This window comes from Phyllobates terribilis, unplaced genomic scaffold, assembly GCF_046119375.1.
Source record: "Phyllobates terribilis strain yellow unplaced genomic scaffold, ASM4611937v1 Scaffold_4__5_contigs__length_816908805, whole genome shotgun sequence".
Classification (NCBI taxonomy): domain Eukaryota; kingdom Metazoa; phylum Chordata; class Amphibia; order Anura; family Dendrobatidae; genus Phyllobates; species Phyllobates terribilis.
The window spans coordinates 131,589,446-131,616,026 of NW_027362764.1; the positions used below are offsets into that span (position 1 = coordinate 131,589,446).

Genomic DNA, 26,581 nt, shown 5'->3' on the forward strand with positions numbered 1-26,581 from the left:
GACATTTGCTTTGTCCACTTTTCATATCAGATCTGTGGAGTCTAAAGCACCTGGATGCAGCAGTAAGAAATTGGAGGGTAGTGTGAGTCCATGTAAGTTTATTAAGTTTTAAGTTATTATATTAGTATTAAATTATCTTGAGTAAATGAATGGTTCACCTCTGTCTCATCTGTGCATGGTAGACACAACAATAAGAAGAAAGAAAAAGAAGAGTAACTAAAACAATACAGTCACATACAGAAAAACATTTGATTTTTGCAGCTGATTGAATAAAATTTTATTTGCAGGCTGGGGCCATTTATCTCAGCCTTCTGTTTTGCAGAATTCACTTTAGAATTACATATTTGCTGAAGCTGCTGTACGCACATTCTAGGTCACATTTATATCTAACAATCATTCTATAATTCACAGAAAGATTTACACCAGTAACATTTTAACTTTCCTACAGTCTGAATGTTTTAGCTCGCTTAGTACAGTATCTCTTTTACTATTTAATTAGCAAAGCTGCGTTCATAGTGACCTTGCAGTTCCAGCTACAAATGGATCGTTGCTGTAAAGTCTGAATTACCTCCCTCAATTAGAGTTAAACTTATTCAACTGTGTGGGGTTTTTTTTAGTGAAGAGAATGAATTGATGAGAAGACGAAGCTATTATATTAACTATATAATCAATCATAATGTAGAGGTTGCTGGGGGCATCATGAACAAAAACCTATAAAAGGAATCTCAAACAAATTAAATAAATAATTCTAAAAATCCTGGGTTTATATACAGTACAGGCCAAAAGTTTGGACACACCTTCTTATTTAAAGATTTTTCTGTATTTTCATGACTATGAAAATTGTACGTTCACACTGAAGGCATCACAACTATGAATTAACACATGTGGAATTATATATTAACAAAAAAAGTGTGAAAAAAATGAAAATATGTCTTATATTCTAGGTTCTTCAAAGTAGCCACCTTTTGCTTTGATGACTGCTTTGCACACTCTTGGCATTCTCTTGATGAGCTTCAAGAGGTAGTCACCGGAAATGGTCTTCACTTCACAGGTGTGCCCTGTCAGGTTTAATAAGTGGGATTTCTTGGCTTATAAATGGGGTTGGGACCATCAGTTGTGTTGTGCAGAAGTCAGGTGGATACATAGCTGATAGTCCTACTGAATAGACTGTTAGAATTTGTATTATGGCAAGAGAAAAGCAGCCAAGTAAAGAAAAATGAGTGGCCATCATTACTTTAAGAAATGAAGGTCAGTCAGTCTGAAAAATTGGGCAAACTTGGAAAGTGTCCCCAAGTGCAGTTGCAAAAACCATCAAGCACTACAAAGAAACTGGCTCACATGAGGACCGCCCCAGGAAAGGAAGACCAAGAGTCACCTCTGCTTCTGAGGATAAGTTTATCCGAGTCACCAGCCTCAGAAATCGCAGGTTAACAGCAGCTCAGATTAGAGACCAGGTCAATGCCACACAGAGTTCTAGCAGCAGACACATCTCTACAACAACTGTTAAGAGGAGACTTTGTACAGCAGGCCTTCAAGGTAAAATAGCTGCTAGGAAACCACTGCCAAGGACAGGCAACAAGCAGAAGAGACTTGTTTGGGCTAAAGAACACAAGGAATGGACATTAGACCAGTGGAAATCTGTGCTTTGGTCTGATGAGTCCAAATTTGACATCTTTGGTTCCAACCACCGTGTCTTTGTGCAACGCAGAAAAGGTGAATGGATGGACTCTACATGCCTGGTTCCCACCGTGAAGCATGGAGGAGGAGGTGTGATGGTGTGGGGGTGCTTTACTGGTGACACTGTTGGTGATTTATTCAAAATTGAAGGCATACTGAACCAGCATGGCTACCACAGCATCTTGCAGCGGCATGCTATTACATCCGGTTTGCGTTTAGTTGGACCATCATTTATTTTTCAACAGGACAATGACCCCAAACACACCTCCAGGCTGTGTAAGGGCTATTTGACCAAGAAGGAGAGTGATGGGGTGCTACGCCAGATGACCTGGCCTCCACAGTCACCAGACCTGAACCCAATCAAGACGGTTTGGGGTGAGCTGGACCGCAGAGTGAAGGCAAAAGGGCCAACAAGTGCTAAGCATCTCTGGGAACTCCTTCAAGATTGTTGGAAGACCATTTCCGGTGACTACCTCTTGAAGCTCATCAAGAGAATGCCAAGAGTGTGCAAAGCAGTCATCAAAGCAAAAGGTGGCTACTTTGAAGAACCTAGAATATAAGACATATTTTCAGTTGTTTCACACTTTTTTGTTAAGTAGATAATTCCACATGTGTTAATTCATAGTTTTGATGCCTTCAGTGTGAATGTACAATTTTCATAGTCATGAAAATACAGAAAAATCTTTAAATGAGAAGGTGTGTCCAAACTTTTGGTCTGTACTGTACATTCATGAGTATTGTGTTTAGCAAAAAAGTATTTATTTCTTTAATTTGTGACAATATCTGTCAATTGTGCAGAAATTACAGAAAATATACTCATATATATCACATCACAGTGATATATACATCTTATATGGGGTCAGCCCACAGCTAAATCTACCAACCATATACATGTATTACCAATGTGAAAAACTGAATAAGCCACTAATGAACACCTCTGTTAACGGTGTGTCTCTTTCTCGAAAACAATTGGTCTTTGTAATTCAATAATAATTTACTTCTCCTTCCCTCAAGAAAAAAAAAATAACTGTATACGGAAATGTTTAGGTATTTCTGTTATTTCTCCCTTTTTATTTTATAACTGTTTTGCATATCTATGTGTCATTTTATATTTATATTTTTATGTCTTTTATTGTAAGCACTGTATATTTTTATATTAAAGCTTAAAATCTTTAATAAGTTTTACCCTTGTATGCTCTAAAGAACCTGTAGACTTTAAGAGAGCGTGTGACCTTTCGATTGTCTGACAGTATCATATTTCGGGGACTCATCACCCCTTGTGTTAGATGAGTGGTGGCAGCTTAAGAAATTGGGGTGTGTGGGCTGTGTCGGGGTGTGATTTAAGCTCACTTTATAGCCAAAAGGTTGAGAGCTGGATTGAGTGAGAGGAGATAAATTAACTCTTGCAAGCACACCCACATCTCGTGCTGAGAAGTGTGTATGTGACAAACCTCTTTAACTAAAGACCAGTCTACTTGGCAGAAAGCATTGTGTACATGGGTATTAATGGCAGAGAAGGGCAATTTAGACCATTTTATGTTGACTGCCAAAGTCTTTTCATGACATAAGCATCGGAGACCTAATATTTTTTGTCATTGTCGGGTGCAAATGTTGGAAAAACCTGAAAACTCGTATGTGTCAAACCACAGATGTATATCCCACTACTAACGAAGATCTAACTTGTATATTGCCTTTCTTTCTTAACCAGAGAAATATTCCAAAAAACACTAAAATACATTAAATGCATGACAGATCAAAGAAGAGATTGATCGGTCGTGCATATCTATCTTACTTTTATGGTGTTGTCACCCAATACGACAACAATCTCAGATCAACTATCAACAAGTCAATCAAAAATTTGCCATCAGAATTCTTTAGCGTATGGCCTGCTGAAATCAGTGTTATCCACTATGTCAAAATAATTATACATTTCTTGACAAATAACAAAAGTGACTTGAAAAGACAACACCTGTCATTTTGCCCTGTTAGGGTATAAGGATGTCACAGGTGGTGGTCTCTGATTCAAAACCCCCTCTTTGTGCAGGAAAAGAGTGCTGCTGTGTAAGAGCTGTCTGTCTATTACATGGTTTGCTATTTATCAAGCAGATCTGCCATTCAAGATGATAGAAGGGCTCGATATCTTCATTTTCACTTAGCGTCTTACGAAACAGAAAGCACAATGGATTAATGTTTTTCTTGTTTCTTTATCATTTTTTTTTGTTTTTAACATTGCAGTTTTGTGTAGGCTGCTAGTATAGTTCACAGAAGGACATCATTGCATACTGCATTAATAAGAATTTATCAATACTCCATAGATTCTCTATGGGGTTAAGGTCAGGCGAATTTGCTGGCCAATCAAGCACAGTGATACTGTTGTTTGTAAACCAGGTATTGGTACTTTTGGCAGTGTGGACAGGTGCCAAGTCCTGCTGGAGAATGACATTTCCATCTCCAAAAAGCAGAGGGAAGCATGAAGTGCTCTAAAATTTCCTGGCAGACGGCTGCGCTGACTTTGGTCTTGATAAAACACAGTGGACCTACACCAGCAGATGACATGGCTCCCCAAACCATCACTGATTGTGGAAACTTCACACTAGACCTCAAGCAGCTTGTATTGTGGCCTCTCCACTCTTCCTCCAGACTCTGGGACCTTGTGGAGTGTGTCAATGACTGCCTTCTGGACATCTGTCAAGTCAGCAGTCTTCCCCATGATTGTGGAGCCTACTGAAATAGACTAAGGGGCCTTTTTAAACGCTTAGGAAGCCTTTACAGGTGTGTATTGTTAATTATGCAAATTTACTCAGATAATGACTTTTGTGTTTTCATTGGTTGTAAGCCATAATCATCAACATTAACAGAAATAAACACTTGAAATAGATCCCTCTGTTTGTAATGACTCTGTATAATATATGAGTTTCACTTTTTGTATGGAAGAACTGAAATAAATTAACTTTTTGATGATATTCTAACTTAGTGAGATGTACCTGTGTATATATATATAAATATATATATATAGAGAGAGAGAGAGTGATTAATTGATATTTATATATTAAAAAATGTAGATATTAAATAAACACTTAGTAGATAGATGGAAATTGTGCTCTAAAGAGCAAATATGACGTTAGATACTTATCTTTTTCTTTTGTTGATTGAAGTTATCTATTATCACACCAATGAAAAGATTCAGAGTAAAGAAGGCTCCGAAAATGATGAATATGACAAAGTAGAGGTACATGTATTTGTTGGTTTCGTATATTGGCTGTTGCTCAATCTAGAATAAAAAAAAATCATAAAAATCCCAAAAGATCAATCAGTTAAATAACGCACACAATAAAAACATTTCTGAATTCTGATGTAGACTAGAAAGCACCAGTCTGTTTTCTGCTATCATTAATCATCATTTTTAGAAGATTTCTGGCTTGGATACATTGAGTTTTATGCGCTACTGATAATATTGATGATAAGCAATTAAAAATACATTTACTGAGTACAGGCAAAAAAGTGCGGGCACTCGATGGAATATTGATCCCTTTTTGGTATTTCATCGTGTACATCATGTAAACTTTGTCAACCCTCTTCCAAAAGAAGACTGTATGGGCAGAGTTTTTATTTATGCATTTTAATTTTGAGATACATTTAATATAATCAGCAGGTTTTTGCTATGTAATCTGATAGCAGTGTGATGTAGGAGCAGAGACTCTGATTCCAGCTCTGTGTCACTCACTAGACTGGCTTTTCTGTTTCAATAAAATAACTGTTTTCTCAGCAGGAGATTATCACTAGAAGACTAGTTGTCTCATGCCTCCTGGTCCAACCACACCCCCAACACTGATTAGCAGCTTTCTGCCTATACACAGTGTGCACAGAAATCTGCCTGTCAGTGGTGTGGGCAGGGTTATACAGAGCTCAGCATTCAGAGAACTGCTAGATCTGCAGCAGCGAAAAAAACACAAGTCCATCACAGCTGCTGCAGCCAGTAAACTAAGTGATACATCGCTTGAATCAGGGTCTCTGTCCCTACCTCATGCTGCTGTCAGATTACAAATCAAAACCTGCTCACAAATTCCGTTTAAGAAGAATTATAATATTTTTTTGTGTTGACCAAAACAAGGTCCACAATATTTTTACTTTTTTGAATCATCAAATGCAGATTTTTTCATTTTGGAGAAACATTTTTTTTTTTTACAATATTTACTAGTCCAGCAAGGGTACTTATAATTGACCACATACTTTCATTGTGCTCACTTATGCAGAGCCTTGTATTATACCTGTCAAAAGTATATTAACTGGAAGCCAATAAGGCCCTGCCTTATGTAGGTTCTAACAGGCTGGTGTCAGTGCCAGACCTGAGGGCCTTTGTTAGGCCCTAGCTGCTATGGCAATTCAAAGGCATCCCATAATTGCATTACCTTTGTAACCAGTTAGGTGGTGAGGTTGCTATTGATCTTTTCTATGGGATGAACAGCCATGAACAGAGCTTCCTCTGATCCGGGTCATTGAAGCTGGAGCTCAGCTGTTATAAGGGTATGTGCACACGTTAAGTATTTGGTGCAATTTTTTGCACCAGTTCTGCATCTCTGCATGAAATAGGCGTGTTTTTTCAGCGTTTTTTAAATGTGTTTTTTTGGTGCAGATTTTTCCCCACTCATTAGTATGTGTGAAATCTGCAGCAAAAACGCTGAAAGAACTGACATGCGGCAGATTTAAATCTCCACCAAATCTGAAAGTCGAAAATGAGCAATGTGTGCACGAGACTTCAGGATTCTCGTTCACTTTGCTGGTATCAGGAAACCCTTCAGGTTTTGTGAGAAATCTGTCTAGGAAAAACTGTGAAAAAAAAGGGACAAATCTGCAATATGTACACAGGCTCTTACACAGTTAAGTCCCTGCTTTTGAGCTGTATAGATAACCATTTATCACCAATACACAGCGTTGTAAAAACATGGCGGTATAGAACAAGGCCTCTAAATAGCAGAAAGGCATATTATCCTTAGTAGTCTAGTAACACCTGCACGCAATGTACTCAGTGTGAACACGCGCTGAGACTCAGTGCTGGCTCCATATTATCAACTACCAAATTGAACAAAAATAATAATAATAAAAAACAGACAATAAGACCCTAGGCATCTCTATGTGTGCACAACCCAGTACTCTAATATGACTGTGTGTATGAGGTCTCAGAATTATCACTTATGTTTGCTTTCAATGGCTAATCACTATGTGAAATGTTACATTTAATTCCTAATTAGTTAAATCTGGATCAATAAATCATGTTATATTATTGAGCAAGCACTCTAGATCATCTGGAAAATAAATCGTGGTAATTAAAACCCTGTGTCAATCGGGGAGGAGAGAGAGGCGTATGATATATAGGAGCCAGTCCATTTACCACTTAGAATATAATGGCAGAGGACCACCAAGAGTGAGCGAGACACAGACAGCAAAAGATTTAATTGTTTTACTAATGTTTTACATTTACCAGTACAATTCTCGGTGCCATTATTGCTTGTAGAATTTTTATTATTATTTAGGAGTAAGGTCTTTGAAATTCCACATAATACTCTGAGGCCAAACCAATACTGTATTTCACATTAATTGGCTTTAATAATGAGCTACGTCTCATATTTCAGCAACTTTCCAATATGTGCAGTGAGCATCCACTTTTTTCAAGAAGAATGGAAGAGTCCTAGGTGCAGCCGTATAACTATCAATCAAATATTGGTACAATTATTGTAGGACACATGTCCAGGAGTAACAGGAGAATTTAGAAGACAATTATTGAGTGGAACTGTCTGGCTTGGAAAGCCGATCTTTCAATGCCGTGTTGGAGTCGTCTTACTTAAAGGGTTGGTCTCTTTTGAACTAATAAAAAAAATTGTGCAATATAGCAATATTTATGTCTTACTAATATACTCTTGTGCATAAGGCTGTATAGTTTTTGGTTGCACCAATCTCGGCTCCCGAGATCTCAATCTGCGCATGTGCTGCCTCTGGCAGCCATTTTCCCGAAGCCCACCTTAGGGAAATCAATGGGAGGGCTCGCAGCATCGCCCCACTCCTGCTGCTGCCACCGGAAGATATGTAATTTCACAACCCCACAACACAGTAGTGCCTTGCACGTGGAGCTTATTGTACATCTATTAAGCTAATAAATAGATAAATGAAAAAAACAACAGTATCTGACGAATATATACAGTGTGTATATATATATATGTATATATATATATATATATATATATATATATATACACATACACACACACATATATATATATATATATATATATATATACACACACCGTATTTTTTGGACTGTAAGACGCACCGGACCAAAAGGCGCGCCTAGGTTTTACAGAAGGAAAATAGAAAAAAAATGTAAGCAAAAAATGTGGTCATGATGCCCTGTTAAGAGGGAGGGGGTCTGATGCTGACACTGTTATAGGGGTAATGTCCCCCAATGCTGTTAATTTCCCCCATCCTGGTATATATGGCCCTCATCCCCATCCTGATATACATGGAACCCCAATCCACCATCCTGGGATGCATGGCACCCCAATCCCTCATCCTGGTATGAATGGCCCCCTCATCCCTCGTCCTGGTATGGATGGCACCCTTCATCCTGGTATGTATGGCCCCCCTCACACCCATCCTGGTATGTATGGCACCTTTATCCCTCTTCCTGGTATGTATGGTACCTTCATTCCTCTTCCTGGTATGTATGGCACTCTTCATCCCTGTATGTATGGCCCCCTCATCCTTCATCCCTGTATGTATGGTCCCCCTCATCCTGGTATGTATGGCCCCCTTCATCCCTGTATGTATGGCCCCCTTCATCCCTGTATGTATGGCCCCCTCCATGCCTCATCCCTGTATGCATGGCCCCCCCCTCATCCTTGTATGCATGGCCCCCTTCATCCCTGTATGTATGGCCCCCTTCATCCTGGTATGCTTGGCACCCACTGATCCCCGTCACGCTGCACAGAAAAAAAATAAACAATCATACTCACCTGCTCTCTCCTCCAGGGCTGTGTTCCGCTTTGTGCCGGAATAGTCACTGCTCCCCATGCCAGGGACCATTCATTCTCCCTAATAGAGCGCACACTGTAGCCGCAGCGTGGCTCCTGCTGAGCTCAGCGGTCAGCGTGCCCGCTATTAAAGTCCATGAATATTCACCACACCCATGGGAGTGGTGAATATTCAAGGCCTTTAATAGCGGGTTCATTTTCTTTAGTAGCGGGCACAGTGTAGGCTGCAGCTGTCGCGTCCCCACCACCGACAGCCACAGTATTTATGTACATCAGACTAAGACGCACCCCCCACTTACCTCCAAAATTTTGTAGGAAAAAAGTGCATCTTATAGTCTGAAAAATACGGTATATCTATCTATCCATCTATATATATATATATATATATATATATATATATACACACACACAGCTGTGCTCAAATGAAGAGCAGAAGAATTTTTGCTTTCTTGGCCTTGTTTCAGAGAATATGAATGATAACAAAAAACTTTTTCTCCACTTATGGCTATTGGATGGATGAAGACATTTATTGTCAAACTACTGTGCTTTCTCTTTTTACATCTTAATGACAACCAAAAACATCCAAATGACCCTGTTCAAAAGTTCACATACCCCAGTTCTTAACACTGTATATTGCCCCCTCTAACATCAATGACAGCTTGAAGTCTTTTGTGGTAGTTGTGGATGAGGTTCTTTATTTTCTCAGATGGTAAAGCTGCCCATTCTTCTTGGCAAAAAGCCTCCAGTTCCTGTAAATTCCTGGGCTGTCTAGCATGAACTGCACGCTTGAGATCTCCCCAGAGTGGCTCAATGATATAGAGATCAGGAGACTGAGATGGCCACTCCAGAACCTTCACTTTATTCTGCTGTATCCAATGACTGGTCGACTTAGCCTTGTGTTTTGGATTGTTGTCATGTTGGAATGTCCAAGTACGTCCCATGCACAGCTTCTGGGCTGATGAGTGCAAACTTGCCTCCAGTATTTGCTGATAACGTTGCTGCATTCATCTTTCCTTCCACTTTTACCAAGTTTCCTGTGCCTTTGTAGCTCACACATCCCCAAAACATCTGCGATCCACCTCCGTGCTTTACAGTAGGAATGGTGTTCCTTTCATTATAGGCCTTGTTGATCTCTCTCCAAATGTAACGTTTATGGTTGTGCCAAAAAGTTCCGTTTTGGTCTCATCACTCCAAATTACCTTGTTCCAGAAGTTTTGAGGCTTGTCTCTGTGCTGTTTGGCATATTGTAGGTGAGATACTTTGTGGCATTTGGGCAGTAATGGCTTTCTTCTGGAGACTCGACCATGCAGCCCATTTTTCTTAAATGGGCTGCATGGTCGCTAGATTTCAAAGAGTCCTGAATTTCAGCTGATGTTATTTGTGGGTTTTTTTTTTGCATCCTGAACAATTTTCCTGTCAGCTGTGGCCGAAATTTTTGTTGGTCTACCTGACCATAGTTAGGTTTTTACAGAGCCCCTGATTTTCCATTTGTTAATCACAGTTTGAACGCTGCTGACTGGCATTATCAATTCCTTGGATATCTTTTTGTATCCCTTTCCTGTGTTATACAGTTCAACTACCTTTTCCCGTAGATCCGTTGACAATTCTTTTGCTTTCCCCATGACTCACAATCCAGAAACGTCAGTGGCTGGATGAAAGATGCAAGAGTCTGTCTGGATCCTAGAAACTCACAGCTTTTATGCACACACACTGATTACAAGCAAACAGGTCACAGATGAGGATGTTACCTTTAGTAGCCATTCAAACCCTATTGTGTCAAATTCTGTGCATGTTATCAGGCCAAAATCACCACGGTATGTGAACTTTTGAACAGGGTCATTTGGATGTTTTTGGTTGTCATTAAGATTTAAAAAGAGAAAACACAGTAGTTTGACAATAAATGTCTTCACCCAACAAATAACCATGAGTGGGGGAAAAGATTTTCTGTTAGCATTCATATTCTGTGAAACAAGGCCAAGAAAGCAAAAATTCTGCCAGGGTATGTAAACTGTTGAGCACAACTGTATACACACACACGTGTGTATATATATATATATATATATATATATATACATATATATATATACATATATATATATACATATATATATATACATATATATATACATACATATACATACATATATATACATACACATATATATATATATATATATATATATATATATGTGACTCACCCCCTGGGCCATGTTGTATAGCGTTGCGCACGCGGGGAATACCCGGAGCCGGATCCGATAGGGGTAGTAGTCCTTGTGGCGGTGACCCGGTCCGTGCCCAGGGTGTCAAACTAAGTGGCGCTATTGATATGATGGTATTAGTGTCCGACTACGCCACCCGTTGAATGCGGCTATGAAGCCGCCGCTGCAGGGCAGTCCGCTGAGGCCGGTGGTACGGATGTGCAGCGCGGATGGTATAACCCCCAACGGGAGGGGTATAGCCTCAGGGCAGCTGATGAAGCAGGAAAAGATGATAGTGGTAGTGGTGGTGTGACAAGGAAGCTCAGAGACGTGCAATTGCAGTTTTCACAGCTTTACTCACAGTTCTTTATCAGGTCCCTTGTGTACAGCTAGGACCACCCGAGCCGTGCTGCGTCCACCAGGTGCGGGACTCTGCCAACTCCCAGGCAGTTCCAGAGCGTGGTCCTGAGCTCCCCTCTCTTCCTTTCTACTGGCCGTCCCCACCAGGGATCCACCTTTGTCCAGCTCCCTCGGGCCTTCTGGTGGTGAAACCTTTCCCGGTTTCCCTGACCCTATATGGTATGCCTTCCTGGTAGATATGGCGAGGGGTCGCGCCAAAACTTGTCCACGACCTCCAGTTCCTGGCTAAGGATAATTGGCCTCCACCAGTTTGGGATCCGGTACCCTTCTCTGCCAACCCTTCACCCGTTAACTCGTGGGATCTCAGGGTTCCCTCTCTTCTTGCGTCTCTGGGCCTTTCCTGGTGTTTCTGTTCCTTCTTCCTCTGACTTCTCTCTCTCTCCCTCTCTCAGCTTCAGGCCTCCACTCCAGGCCTGACTCTGGAGCTGGGCCCAGACTGAGCCACAGCTCCCTGTCAGCCCTCTCTGGCTGAGCTCCTCTCTGAACTGACCACTGATCCAAGATGGTGCCCCCCTTATATACTCACCTCTGACACCCGAGCCCAGGTGACTAGCACCCAATGGGCTCCTACCTATGCCCAGAGTCCCTCCCCTCTCTGCTCCTACACCACTGGGATGTTCCTCCCCCCTCCCCACTCCAGCCAGGGACAGAAGCTGTCGTACCTGCACATCTATCTGGTGGGAGTACCGTTGGTCTGTCCCCCGGAAATGGGGTGAGTGTAGTGTATGCAGCCTACTGAGCTCTGTTCCACGCTCCATCCCTACCCGGGAGTGGAATACCACACCTCTGGTCTGAGGTGCAATACCCCTGTAGCAGCCGAGTCCTCGGGGTGCTACATATATATGGATATGACGCGCCCCCTGGGCCAGTGCTGTTAGGGATACCCGGAGCCGGATCAGATGGGGGTTGTAGTCTCCGAGTGGCGGTGACCCGGTCCGTGCCCAGGGTGTCAAGCTCAGTGTGTGGCAGTCCTTATAGATGTTACTAGATGTTCTTTTATGTCGACTACGCCACCCGTTGATTTGCGGTCAATACGGCCGCCGCTGCAGCAGGGTCCACTGAGGCTGATGATGTGAGTGCAGCTTAGGTAGTATAACCCCCAACGGGAGGGGTATAGCCTCAGGGGGTCAGCCGTGGAGGATGGTGGTTGTGAAGGTGCAGCAAGGAGACTCAAAGGCATAAAATGCAGTTCCAGGGTTTTACTTACTGGTGTTGCTCGGGTCACTGTGTACAGCAGTGACCACCCAAGCCGTGCTGCGTCCACCAGGTCCTGGACTCGGTCAACTCCCAGGCAACTCCGGAGTGTGGTCCTGAGCTCCTTTCTGTCTCTCCCTTCTTCTGGCCGTTCCCACCAGGGATCCACCTAAGTCCGGCTCCCTCGGGCCTCTTGTTGGTCAAGCCTCCTCTGGGCTCCCTGACCCTATTCTTGGTCTGCCTTCCGGGTGGATTTAGTGGGTGATCGTGGCAGATCCTGCCCACGACCTCCGGTTCCTGGCTAAGGTGTGCTGTAGCCTCTGCCAGCTTGGGATCCGGTACCCTGTTGCCGACCCTTCACCCTATTAGCTCTCTTATGGGCTCTTGGGGTCCCCTCTGCGCCTCTGGGTCTCTCTCTCTTCTCCTCTGCTCTGCTTCTCAGGTTACACTCTGACAGACTGACGTCTCACAGACTGACAACTGACTGACTGACTGACTGACCCTGATCTAAGATGGTTCCCACCTTATATACTCCCTCTATGTGTGAGCTCAGGTGACCAGCACCCAATGAGCTCCTAACTTTACCCAGGCTGCTCCCCCTATCTGCCCCTACACTACTGGGATGTTCCACCCCCCTCCCACTCCAGCCAGGAACAGACACTGTCGTACCTGCACATTTCTCTAGTGGGAGTACCATCGGTCTGTTCCCCGGAAATGGGATGTGTGTAGTGCATGCAGCCTACTAGCTCAGTTCCACACTCCATCCTTACCCGGGAGTGGAATATCACACCTCTGGCTTGAGGTGCAATACCCCTGTAGCAGCCGAATCCTCAGGGTGCTACATTCCCCCCTGGTAAATCACAGCACGTCCTCGGGCTGTAAAATATAAACATCCAAAACATACAATTTTTTCATAAACATACACATAGAAAACATCATATAGATATCATCAGCAATAAACTTTTCATATATAACATTCTTGTTTCTGGTTCCTCCGGTCACGGTGCAACTTGTGACCGGGTAAAGTGCTACAGTCTCTTGAAGAAAACAGTTTCCTATAAAACCGGTAGGGGCGCTTTAGGAAGCGCAACTATATACAAGGGGATATGGCCGCTCTCAGTCCTCGGCCAGGTATTAGGAACTAGGGACACACGGGCATCAGTTCAATTGGCTGGTCCCAACGGGGACTATATTTTAACTAGAACAGTTCTTATACCCTGACGGGTAACTATGTACAGTCTCTCTCTACCGTACTTCAACGACGGCGTCCTCCTGCTCCTTCTTTAGATTCTTCAGACCCGTCCGGGTCCTCTTGCTCCTCCTCACACCGCAGCTCTTCCTCCGTCAGGCGATGCACATGGAGGGCGTAGGGTCCTTTGGCACACTTGTGCCGGGTGAAGGTGACCTCGTCCCCTACATACAGGTCACGACCTCTGTGTCCCTCTGGCAGATGGCTTTCTACGTCTCTGCGGGTTACAAAGACGTCGCTGGGGGTCTGATGGTCTCTAATAAAGCCCCATCCGTGCTGCATGTTGAATTTTATCACAGTCCCGGTGGAAGGGGGACCATGTGCTGCACGGGGATTCCTCCTGGTCCGGCTCTTCTGCTCCGCGCTCCTTATCTGCGCTTGCTGTTCCCGGACCCGCCTCTCTCTCCGCTCCCTCTCGAAGACCTCGAGCTGCTGCCGGCAGCACTCTGCACGGTCCGCTGCGGCCGCCCGAGTCTCCTGAGTGAACCCCATGAGGTCTTCTCCAGTGGGGTCCCACTCGAACTGTGCCTCCTCCAGCGGGGGCGAGGTCCTCCTTGAGGGCTTCGGAACCGGAATCAGGGGTTCGTCTAGGGGTCTCTCTTTCCGGAGTCGGGGATGGTGAAACTCCGGTGGCCATATAAAGGGCTGCCCATCCGGGCACGTATGCTGGGCAAATAGATTTTCACCCAGGTGCGGCACTCTAGATGTTGAGGGCGTGTTGATGGTAGTGGCGCCCGGGTCGACCAGGCCTTGCGACCAGGCTTGGGGCACCCTAAAGGCAAAGGGCACCGTAAGAACGGCGGCGCCCGTGGTTACTCGGCCCTGCGGCCAGGCCGGTGGCTCCGCGGAGGTAGGGGGCGCTGTTGGTATTGCGGCGCCCGGAGGTACTAGGCCTTGCGACCAGGCCGGTGGTATTTCCTGCTTGGCCACGCTCGAGGTCGAGGCGTGTGACGTCACAGGGGTCGCGGCCGCGGTTTCCGGTTGAGGCCTAGTCGGCGGCGGTGACGATGCAGCGACGGGCACGGCAGGGGGAACTTCGGGCTCTGCGACGGGGAGCTGGGGCAGGCACGCGGTTTCCCGGCTCGGGGTAGAGACGTCCCCTTTACCTGCCTCCGTCCATTCAGCTCCCTTCTCGGCGCCGTCTCCTGCCTTCATTCCTCCTGCGCCATCCTCAGAGGCGGTCTGTCTCCTCGTCTCAGGTGGTGTGCTCCGCTGTCGGGTTTCGGTCTGCTGGGCCATCTCTCGGCTCCACTCCGCCAACGTCTCCCGCTGCACCCGGGCCATCCTCCGTGCGAGGCCCTCCAACGCGGTCTGTGCACACTCCCGGTCTCGGGGGAGCTGTGCTAGGATCTCCAGCAGGCCTTCTGGAGTGACGACCTGCAACAGGCTCCTGACCACTGGGTCGGTGCTGCCTGACTCTCCCTCCATCTCCGGGTAGGCTCTCTCTGGACTCTCTTCCAGACGTCTTGTCTCCGGGTGCGCTCTCTCCAGACTGCTCCAGGCGACACCCATCTTTGCTCTCTTGTTCTGTCTCCGCCCACATCGAGGGTGGTCCCGGGGCAACTTCAGTTCCAGGGGCAGTTCTCTTACGCTGATGGACACTTCCAGCATCACAGTCTCTGTTGGTGGGCGCGGTTTCCGCTTTTGGCGCCATTCTTCGACCTGGCCCACGATGGGAGGTGGCCTCTTGCCACCCTCTGGCACGCCCATAATGGCGTCCGCTCTTCCAAGGCGGGAAATCTTTGGAAATGGCGGGAATCGTCTCCCAGTGGCGGGAAACTCCATGGATGGCGGGAAAAAGCTGCAAATGGCGGACAACCGGCGGGAAACGACCTGTGATGGGGTCCGTTGGCGGGGACCCTCCGGAACCGGCGGGAGACTTCTTTTTAAGGTAACGGTGAACTTTTCTTCAGGCACGCAGTACCGGGTTGTTGCGGGCACGTTATCCTGCCGACTACGCCAAAGTTGACGCGCCCCCTGGGCCAGTGCTGTTAGGGATACCCGGAGCCGGATCAGATGGGGGTTGTAGTCTCCGAGTGGCGGTGACCCGGTCCGTGCCCAGGGTGTCAAGCTCAGTGTGTGGCAGTCCTTATAGATGTTACTAGATGTTCTTTTATGTCGACTACGCCACCCGTTGATTTGCGGTCAATACGGCCGCCGCTGCAGCAGGGTCCACTGAGGCTGATGATGTGAGTGCAGCTTAGGTAGTATAACCCCCAACGGGAGGGGTATAGCCTCAGGGGGTCAGCCGTGGAGGATGGTGGTTGTGAAGGTGCAGCAAGGAGACTCAAAGGCATAAAATGCAGTTCCAGGGTTTTACTTACTGGTGTTGCTCGGGTCACTGTGTACAGCAGTGACCACCCAAGCCGTGCTGCGTCCACCAGGTCCTGGACTCGGTCAACTCCCAGGCAACTCCGGAGTGTGTCCTGAGCTCCTTTCTGTCTCTCCCTTCTTCTGGCCGTTCCCACCAGGGATCCACCTAAGTCCGGCTCCCTCGGGCCTCTTGTTGGTCAAGCCTCCTCTGGGCTCCCTGACCCTATTCTTGGTCTGCCTTCCGGGTGGATTTAGTGGGTGATCGTGGCAGATCCTGCCCACGACCTCCGGTTCCTGGCTAAGGTGTGCTGTAGCCTCTGCCAGCTTGGGATCCGGTACCCTGTTGCCGACCCTTCACCCTATTAGCTCTCTTATGGGCTCTTGGGGTCCCCTCTGCGCCTCTGGGTCTCTCTCTCTTCTCCTCTGCTCTGCTTCTCAGGTTACACTCTGACAGACTGACGTCTCACAGACTGACAACTGACTGACTGACTGACCCTGATCTAAGATGGTTCCCACCTTATATACTCCCTCTATGTGTGAGCTCAGGTGACCAGCACCCAATGAGCTCCTAACTTTACCCAGGCTGCTCCCCCTATCTGCCCCTACACTACTGGGATGTTCCACCCCCCTCCCACTCCAGCCAGGAACAGACACTGTCGTACCTGCACATTTCTCTAGTGGGAGTACCATCGGTCTGTTCCCCGGAAATGGGATGTGTGTAGTGCATGCAGCCTACTAGCTCAGTTCCACACTCCATCCTTACCCGGGAGTGGAATATCACACCTCTGGCTTGAGGTGCAATACCCCTGTAGCAGCCGAATCCTCAGGGTGCTACAGATATATATATGGATATATATTTGTATATATATTTTGTTTCTGGTTAAGCAGCTTGCTCAGTTGTACACGGAGGTAGACATTGAACACTGTTTCTTAAAATTTTGGGTTGGTTTATTAAAACATGTCATAAACCACCCAGGAATCCATAAACTAAGCACAGCCCATTCGACAAAACAAAACAAAATAAAGATACAGCACAGTCCGCACATCGGCCGGGGTCCACTCAGGGTTAGCCACACAAAGTTCAGATTTAGCCCAGCACATGCAAGCACCTCTCTGGATCAAGCCTCTCCAGATATTGAACCACACCTGAGTCTCAAGCCTTGGTTGTTATAGCCCAGACCACACCCTGAGGTGGAGATATGGAGAACAACCTCCTGCCGCTCTATGGTTGTTCTCATAAAACACGCCCTTTTAAACATGGCTTATTAACCCTCTCTGCACCTACCATGCAGGAGAAAACTTCCATGTTTCACATCAGTGAGGCTAATAGTCAATGGGTGAAAAAACACTGAAAGAATGGACATGTGGCACATTTCAATCTGCACCAAATCTGCCAGTCACAAAAAAGCAACGTTTGCATGACACTTCACAATTCCATTCACTTTATTGGCATCAGAAATCCCTTCAGGTTTTGTGACAAAAAGGCGGCAAAAACACAACGTGTGTACACAGCCTTAAAGTCCTGATGGCAAAATCATAGTGGGTAGAGCAGTATATTTCAGTGGATAAAGCTTACCAATGTATCTGCGCACCAAATTATGGATGAGAGAGCCGTGATGGCATAGTTGTCAATTCACTTTGATTTCCCAGGATATCTAAGCTGAAAGGGGTGTGGTATTTGTAAACCATATCCAAAAGATAGTGATACAGGGTGGAAGGGGGCATTGCTGGAAGGGGTTAGGGTGTTCCTGTGTAGGGTGGGTGTGGATTTGTCAATGGGTCTTAAATGGTCCCAGAAATATTGGAAACTATGGGATGGCACAGAGGCCTGCCATCGAGCGGATATGCTTTAATAATTGAATATAATGGAAAGGACAGACATTTTGCTATATTACAAATTTTTTAATATTGGTCTTAAAAGCTGTCCGCTTTCATTGTTCTGACCTCCGTTAATAAGTTAGAGTAGACAGCATGTGGATTACGCATACTCATCATTGATTTCAATAGGCATTAAGTACGACCTCATTTTTCCCTGTGGTGGCACTGCAGGAAACCTGAACACTTGCTTCAAGTTTCTCCCACAAATTTCAGTTTTAGTGATCAGTGAGCCCCCCACCAATCCAAACTTTGGACATGCTACAAAGGTTTTGTGCAAGTGCAGTTACAGTTAACATCTGCATGATCTGAACAGTTATTTAACTTTAATTAGTCGCAAAGGATCCTCCATTGGACCCCAATCGAGTTTGTTTTTGTTATATTTCCACAAGTATGGAAGGAAGGTAACATCGGTTTGGGTACTTTCCTAGCTCGGGTGCCTCTGCCTCCTCAATGCATCGTGAGGCGCTGAGTTAAATATACGTGCCACAGCAAGGTGCGTGCCACTAATAGTGTAAGTATTTTGGTGCGACTAACTGAAATTTAAGTGCGCATGCCACATACACATGATTGTGTGAGAACCCAATCATTTGGCTTCTGAACACAGTGCTGACACAATTCACTGGTGCTATGCAGATATACATACACGCTTGGACTGGCCCACAGTAGAACAGGAGAATCCTCCGGTGGGCCACCACCCTCTTATATGAGCAGCACTTGGCACAATACACTTGAATCACTATGTACAAACAAAGGCAGCATCTTATTCATTTAACAATCTACCCAGTTCATTGTTATATAAATTTGTGATTGAGGATAACGTCACATTTGCATGAAGCTGAGAAGTGGGGCCCTGAAGTTGGTTACTGGTGGGCCCTTTGGCACTGCAGTCCGACACTGCATACATATACATATATAATGTAAAAATATAGTCAGAAACATGCCACATATCAGCATATAATTTCTAAAACAATTCTTTAAAGGGAATCTGTCACCATGTTTTTGTTATGTAACTTGAAAACAGCATGTTGTAGGGGGCTGAGACCCTGATTCCAGAAATATGTCACTTACTGATCTGCTTGGTGTTGTTTTGATAAAATCATATTTTTTATCTGCTGCAGATCTAGCAGTTTTCTGAGCTCTGTATAACTCCACTCAGTAAGTGACGACGCTGAAATCAGGGTCTCTGCCCCTACATCGTGCTGCTTTCAGACTAAATAGCAAAAAACTGCTGACAGATTCCCTTTAAAAAAAAGCTTGGGAAATTAACTAAATTGCACAATGACTAATAAAACCAATACAAACATACTGACCGATGGACGTGAGTCAACGGCGGCATACATGATATCCATCCATCCTTTATATGTTGCCTAAAACAAAAAAGAGAATTTAGTCCAATATGGATTTTATTGTAAAACTGTATGTTTCCACTTTAATTGTTTTGTGCTACATCTGATGACTGTATACACTACCCTTCACAATAATGGATATTGTCTGTACATTGAATATATTTTCTGACTCAACGTCAGGGCTCACATCACAAAACCTCTTTACATTACCATTTCATATTCTGTTTACAATGGTGGTCAGGTCTTTGGCAAAAAAAAAAGTGTGTACAAAGCCTCCTATTCTGTTTTCAAGAGGAAACAGCTGTGTCCCGCCACAAGGGAGAAACACAGAACAATAAGGAAATAAAGCATGTTGTCAGAAAGCCAGCAAAGTATCACCATGTCTGCACATTACATATTGCAGTCATTAGCACCGTTTCTGGGTCTATGTAAATAATGCATTTCTGGGGCGCGATGTCATGACTGGCATGGCTTCAGTACTGAATACAAAATCCCAGCAATGAGATGATCAGGCCGAGATGTGCAGAACATTCCTTCATCACTGCTGAGTACCAGAAAATAGAACATGAAGGTTGCAAAAATGAATACTGAGTAACGGTTAATGAAGGAAAATTGTCACAAACCAGACTTGAGTTTCATTAAAATAATAAAAACATAAGCAAAGCATATAAACAGGAATTGTCTCCACAACTTTAATAAATTTGTTATACTTGTAAAAATAGTTGTAAAATGAGCAAATAAGCCTGTATTCGCATATGCTGTGTTTGGAGAAATTGTTGCAATTTTGCTATGGTTTGTATACACTTTGGTGATTATTACCATAACATATTTTACTATAATAAAAAACATCAAAAAATAAAGAAAAATAATACAATCCAAAAACTAACTTAAAGGGAACCTGACCTGTCACCAGAAATAATGCTGTTAATGTGCAGATATGTGGTTAATCTGCAGGTTAATAGCGTTATTTTGCTGCCCGGCACCTGCACGCAGCCGAATGCAGCAGGGAGAAAATTAACTTTATTCTCCCTGCCAGCATTCAGTATTCAGTCATGGGGGTGGGGGCAGCGCCGGTCCAGAGCAGCTACTGTAACCGTGCCCATGGCCCTGACTGACAGCTGAGCCCTAATGCAGAGGGAGTGTTAGTCAGGGCCGGGAGCGCGGTTACAGCCGCCGCCCTGTATTCTCAGAGCGATGACTGAACCGGTGCCGCCCCCATCACTGAATCCGAATGATGGCAGGGAGAATAAACTTAATTTTCTCCGAGCTGCATTCGGCTGCATGCAGGTGCCGGGCAGCATAATAATGCTGTTAACCTGCAGATTAACCACATATCTGCAGGTTAATAGTGTTATTTCTGGTGACATGTTCCCTTTAAAATGTGGATATATTCCAAGAGGTTTGATGATTTGCAAAACATTCAATGTCGTATATTTGCAGTGGCCCTAATGCCCCCCTTTCACATGGCGACTTTGGCAGATTAAATGACCATGTAATGTTTATGGGGGCCTCCTTCCTCTCTCCCTACAGATGATGCCAGGGCAGAGTAGGATCTTTTTAATGACTTTTAATGACATTTGTTCGGCATGGTGATAACACTAGAGTGCTCAGCCGAACCAATTGTTTCTGTGTCTAGGGGAGTAGGGACATATAGCTGTCAGCCAACGATTGTTGCAGGGCAGAGACGCTGTTCCCCTCACCACCGTGGTCCCGGTCTGGCGTCTTCCTGCTCCCCTGCTTCTGCTGTGGCACGAACCGCGTGCAGCTTCTCGGGCACTGTACTTAAGGCGCTCCCTCCCTCTTAAAGGGGTCACGCGCACCGTCCTAAAGAGTCCCCGGCCAATGGCCTGAGGACTTCTCCTATATAAGGCACCTCCTCCAAAATGGAGGTGCCTGTGCAAGGTTGTTGTTTTGTGTGCTAATACTTTCCTCAGCCCTCAGGTCCAGCTGTCTGCCAGTAACCTGCCGTGCCCACCAGCCAGCCTTCCTGGAGCACCTGCCAGTTACCTGCCATGCCTGCCAGCCAGCCTACTTGGAGCACCTGCCAGTAACCTGTTGTGCCCGCCAGCCGGCCAACCCGGAGCTCGTGTCTGGCTATCCGCCGTAAACGCCTGCTTGCCTACCCAGAGCACCTGTCTGGCTATCTGCCGTACCTGCCTGCTTGTCTATCCGGACCACCCGTCAGCCTTCCTGCCGTGCTCATCCGCTGTACCGGTCAGCTCCTGTCATCTGACCTGTGGGAGTCACCTGCTCTCACACAAGGTTGGTCCCAGAGTGGCACCTGGTTCACCTGCCTGGTCCCTCCCTGGTTCACGGAGTCGACTAAGCCGCCGTGTGACCTGGGTCGGTTCGAGTAGGCACTTAGTTATGCCCCTCTGGTCCCACCGAAGCACAGAGGTTCCACCACCCGGACCCGTAACATTAGGCCATCAGCTATTTAATGTACATGTGAACAGCTCTGTCTAAAAAGTGCTGACAATCAACGGGATGAATTAGCAGAACGCTTGTTTGTCTGGTGGCATGATTTTTAGGCTTGCTTAAAAAATCAATTATCTCGGCAGCACACCGTCCTGTGTAAACAGAACTTGTGCTGCCAAAAACTTAACATTATATGCACACAGAATGATCATGTGTGTCTATGGAAGTGCGTTATGTGTGCATGGTCATGAAATAGCCTGTCTAAGCAGACCAAGTGAACTTCAGTTTAAAGGGATTGCCTGTTCTTAAAAATATGTCAGATGTTTTGAAAATAAAAATTAATAAAACCCAGAAAAATGCATGAAAGGCTACATTACACCAGATTTAAAAATACAAACTGCATATCTAATTAAATAGATTTCGTAGACCTGATATACTTAATTGATAACTACAATAATCCATTTAGAAAGTTTTAACTTAGTCTCCGCACAGCTAGTCCTATTGTGGAGTCCTCAGTGTCCCTCCTCCCTGATGCTGGTGAGATCTCAGACTGCTCAGTACAAGCTGTAGCTGTCAGGCTGAGTGGGTGGAGATTGACCACACTTGGACTCCTGAGCTCTTAGTTTCTAGATGCTCATTTTAATATCTGGATTTTTACAACCATTCTGACATGGATATCTAAAGTTCTCCAGCCTCAAGAGGTCCAAGAGATCTATTTACTAGTGTATGCAGCTCGTATTTAGAAATCTGGTGACAGATCTGTTTTAAATTTGGAATCTTCCACAATTTCTCAATTTCTGACCAGCAGACAGTTGCTACATCAACCATGACAGAGAAGGAGGCTACGTTTCTGGGTCAGATTATTAGATGGGCGAGTCCTTTTATCACATGACATAACACGGGAAGGTAGTGGTCACTCTCTGCCTGGTCAGAACAACAGCGGAAGTGTAGCTTCTTGGACTATGAGAGGTAGTGTGACATTGGGATATTAGTGCAGATTTCATGTATAATCAGTAAGGTTTATTTATTTCAATTTTTAAAATATCCGAACTTCTTATGTCCTCAGACAAACCCTTAAAGTAATTAAAAAATAGAGGCTTGGAAATTCCTCATGACCGTAAGTGTGTTATGTTGTCTTTTTACATTTCTCCCTGCATTTGTGATCAACTTCGGTGGAATTAATGATAGGATTTACAGCCCTGTAGTGGACCAAGACACAGAAACTTCTGCTCTGCTTGAGTAGATGACACCTGGAAATGCATTTTCCACTTCTCCAATCAACTAGAATCAGGAAATTTATAGACTACGATCTTTAATTTTCTTATTCTTCATGGCTACTTTTCCAATCACTGATGATTTTTTACCATAAAACAATTTTCTGATTGAGTACAGAACACATAAAACTGTTCCCTGGAAGTCTAATGTAATTCCACCTACAGGTTTCTACAGAAAGAGAATTAAACTGGGTGACTGGTTTAATCACACAAAAAGAAAGAAATTAAAAGTCGAATAACAGATGGACTTGTAAAAAATATATCTTTATTGTCTGTTCTTCTTGAAATAAACTGGTAGAATAATAAGGAGTTATTGGCTTAGGGTGAATTTGCCACGGCAGACAGACTTTATTAGATATTAAAGCTTGACGGTTTGTGGTTTGGAAGTTATATATTCTGTCCCCAGTACATGAGCTAAATCTTCACATCATGATATATGTAAATGATTTTATGTATTTATGCACCATGAAGCCTAGCGTATAGGTCAGAGTTGCCAATTTGCCTTTTTATTTTTTTCTGGAACAGAATATTTTTTAAGGACACATTGGAATACCATAACAAACCATTGTGATTATAAGTTATACATGGCTACATCCCATAATTCTGATATGAAGACACCAACTGCATTCACTGTAAACTGTAAAATGCTGATAATTAGTCAAAATTATCTAATCTGTTCTCAGTTCTGGCGGTGGTTCAGTGCAGATAGTTGCAGAGCAGAACAGCAGAGCTGGGTTAACTGTTTTAGTGGCTGCTGCTGGGTACTGCAGCTCCTAAGAATAGGCAGTCAATATTAGTTTAAAAGCTTTTTAAAGGGGTTGTCCACTACTCAGACAACCCCTTCTCAACCCCTATTTTTATCCCCAGTAAAATAATAAACTTATACTCACCTCCATTGCCATTCCAGTGTAGTTGGCACTGACTCTCTCAGGGCTTGCGTGACATTGTTATGTCATGTGATCCCTGCCACAAATCAGTGCTGGTTTTACTTTCCTCTGCTACGGATGTAATTGACATCTGGAGGAAGTGAGAGCTCCGGCTGCTCTCTCACTTCCTCCAGATGTCTTGATTTGTCAAAAGCTGGTGTCACGGGTGTGTCAAAAGTGACAGACAGTCGCTCTGCAGTTGGTTGCAGAAGATCTCTTCATTTGGCATTACAGACACCTTCTTAGCCGCCTCACTCTAGGACTCAGCGGCTACCTCCCTCTGGCTAATTGACACCCGGGCCTGGGTGTTTAAATACTTGCTGTGTGCTAAAGGGAGGAGCCGGTGATATTCACTTGTTTCTTGTGAAGGCTTGGAGCTGTTGCAGTCTGCTTATTTCCTCATTGGTGCTTGGAGGACGTTAGGAGTAATCTCTCTAAAGTCGGCTCAAGCTAAGTTACTTTTCCCTGTGTTTGTCTTCTTTGTTGTCTTTAGTTGTTAGTGAGGACTGACTAGTGCTCATCCACCCCTTTCCTATCCAGGGCCAAGTGCTAGGGAAATACAGGGTTTAGGTTTCTGTGCGGAGATTTGTGAGGAACCAATATAGAGATATCAGATCAGCCTAGGAGGTCTCCACTCCCCCTTTCCCTAGAGACTGGGCTCCCTTCAACTCTTCCCTTCGTGTTGCACTTCCCACACCTTGCGTGACAGCAGGAGAGTGTGAAGCCAACGCAGATTGTCTGCAGTGATCACATGACTTAATGTCATGCGAGATACAGGAGCGCCAATGCAGACATCGCTGGAATGGTGCCAGCACCGGAGGTGAGTATAACTGTTATTGTTTTACTAGGGGGAAACATAGGGAGTGAGAAGGGGTTGTCTGAGTAGTGGACAACCCCTTTAAAAGACTTTTAAACTAGTATTGACTGCCTATTGTTAGGAGCGGCAGTACCCAGCAGAAGCCACTAAAACAGTTAACACAGCTATGCTGTTCTCCTCTGAAACTGTTTACATCCAGCCACCACCAAAGCTGAGAACAGCTGATCGGTGAAAGTGCCTAGTGTCTTCCATGATCTCATATTGATGACCTGAGGATAGGTTATCAATATTATATTAGTGAAACACCAGTATAAGATATAACTGTGAGGAGATGAAATATTGAACAATATTATGAAAATAGAGTTAATGGCCAATCAGATGTCAGTTCTCATTTTCTTTCATATTGGCCATGCCTCCTATGCCTTTTTAATTAAAATTGCTGCAATGGAGAAAAAAAACATGGCATAATACTTACCACTTGAAGCAGAGCTAGGTATCCTGCACCAACATTATCAAAGTTGACTTTGACTTTTGTCCAGTAGGCTTCTGTCATGTTCATCAGATCACAAATTGTCTTATTGTCTACAATAGACGGATCAAGCTCAGTCTTGTTCTCGGTGTAAACGCATTTTCCAAATTTTCCAGCAAATAAATTCACTCCCATGATGCTAAAAATTAGCCAGAATATGAGACACACCAGCAGCACATTCATGATGGATGGGATAGCCCCAATCAAGGCATTCACTACGACCTTAAAGAGGAATAAAATAGAATTAGTAATTATTACAAACGAATAAAAGAAACCATAAAAAAAGGACTAAGATCATAATGCATGGATCAGTCAGCTGGATTTTATATTAAGCAAGATGGGGATGTCTTTCTTTTAAGCATTGGGCATATTCTAGAATAACAATATGAATTATTATGGCCTTTATAAATTTATTAGACCGACATCAAAACTATGTAACAAATATGCTGCTTCAATAAAATCAAGCATTGCACCACACAGATTCACTTTGTGAGTCGTAAAGAATTATTTTAGGAAACAGAATTGATATTTGCAGGAGGTAAAAGGTATCTATTACTAAATGCTTGCAATTTACCCTCGAGTCACTGACTGGCGAAAACCAGTATGTAAAATGAAAGGTATTTTAATGTTGATCTTCAGGGAAATGAGCATTTACATTGCAGTTTCTCAGGTAATAATTTCAGGGGGTAAAAATAGGGGAAGCCCAAAGCCAACGTTAATCCGGTTCTGCCACATTTTGTAAAAAGGTTGAATGGCGTTTTGCGTTTGGATTTGTAGATTTTGGTAAATCTGATACATACACAAGTCTGCTGCAAATGCTCAACTCTTATCAATGCTGTTTGAAAAAGCTCTATCACCAAATCCACCTAATCAAAGATGTGAAGAGACACGAATGGCTTCAGATCATGGCTTGATTTAAAGAGCGCTTTTGCGCTCATGTCCAGAGGTGAACGTCCTTCAGAGGCGGCAGTCACACCTTGGGGCCCATGTGCTGGAAGAGGTCCAAAAGACCCTTCCATTACATATGAACATTATTATTTCACATAGGGGTTCCCTGTATTCATGTTGCACTGAGGCCAGGGATCTTTCCTCTCTGCTTATATGGAGATGTTGGTCCACCTCTGAGAACATTCTTTTTAATTAAATGCATGTATTTGGTGCTAAAAATAATTTTTGCAATTCGGTCTCATTAAAAATGTTGCTCCGTTTGGCTTTTACAAGCTATTAGTTTCACTGCACATTTAACTTTGATGTGGTCTGTGGTCATGGATTCTCCATTAACCTGTTCTGCAGCTGGCAATAGACAGTGAAACACAA

At 44.3% G+C, this 26,581-nt stretch overlaps 1 protein-coding gene across 12 annotated transcripts in view; it reads right to left on the minus strand.

Moving 5' to 3' along the window:
- The window catches only part of LOC141265097 (sodium channel protein type 5 subunit alpha-like), a 558,194-nt gene that overhangs the window by 26,012 nt on the left and 505,601 nt on the right, over positions 1-26,581 (minus strand). For all 12 annotated transcript variants that reach the window (XM_073677736.1, XM_073677738.1, XM_073677744.1 and 9 more), the window contains 3 exons: positions 25,211-25,486; positions 19,265-19,321; positions 4,807-4,948 (listed from right to left, as the gene is read on the minus strand). In XM_073677736.1, the coding sequence (XP_073533837.1) occupies positions 4,807-4,948; positions 19,265-19,321; positions 25,211-25,486 (475 nt within the window). The remainder of the gene's footprint in view (positions 1-4,806; positions 4,949-19,264; positions 19,322-25,210; positions 25,487-26,581) is intronic.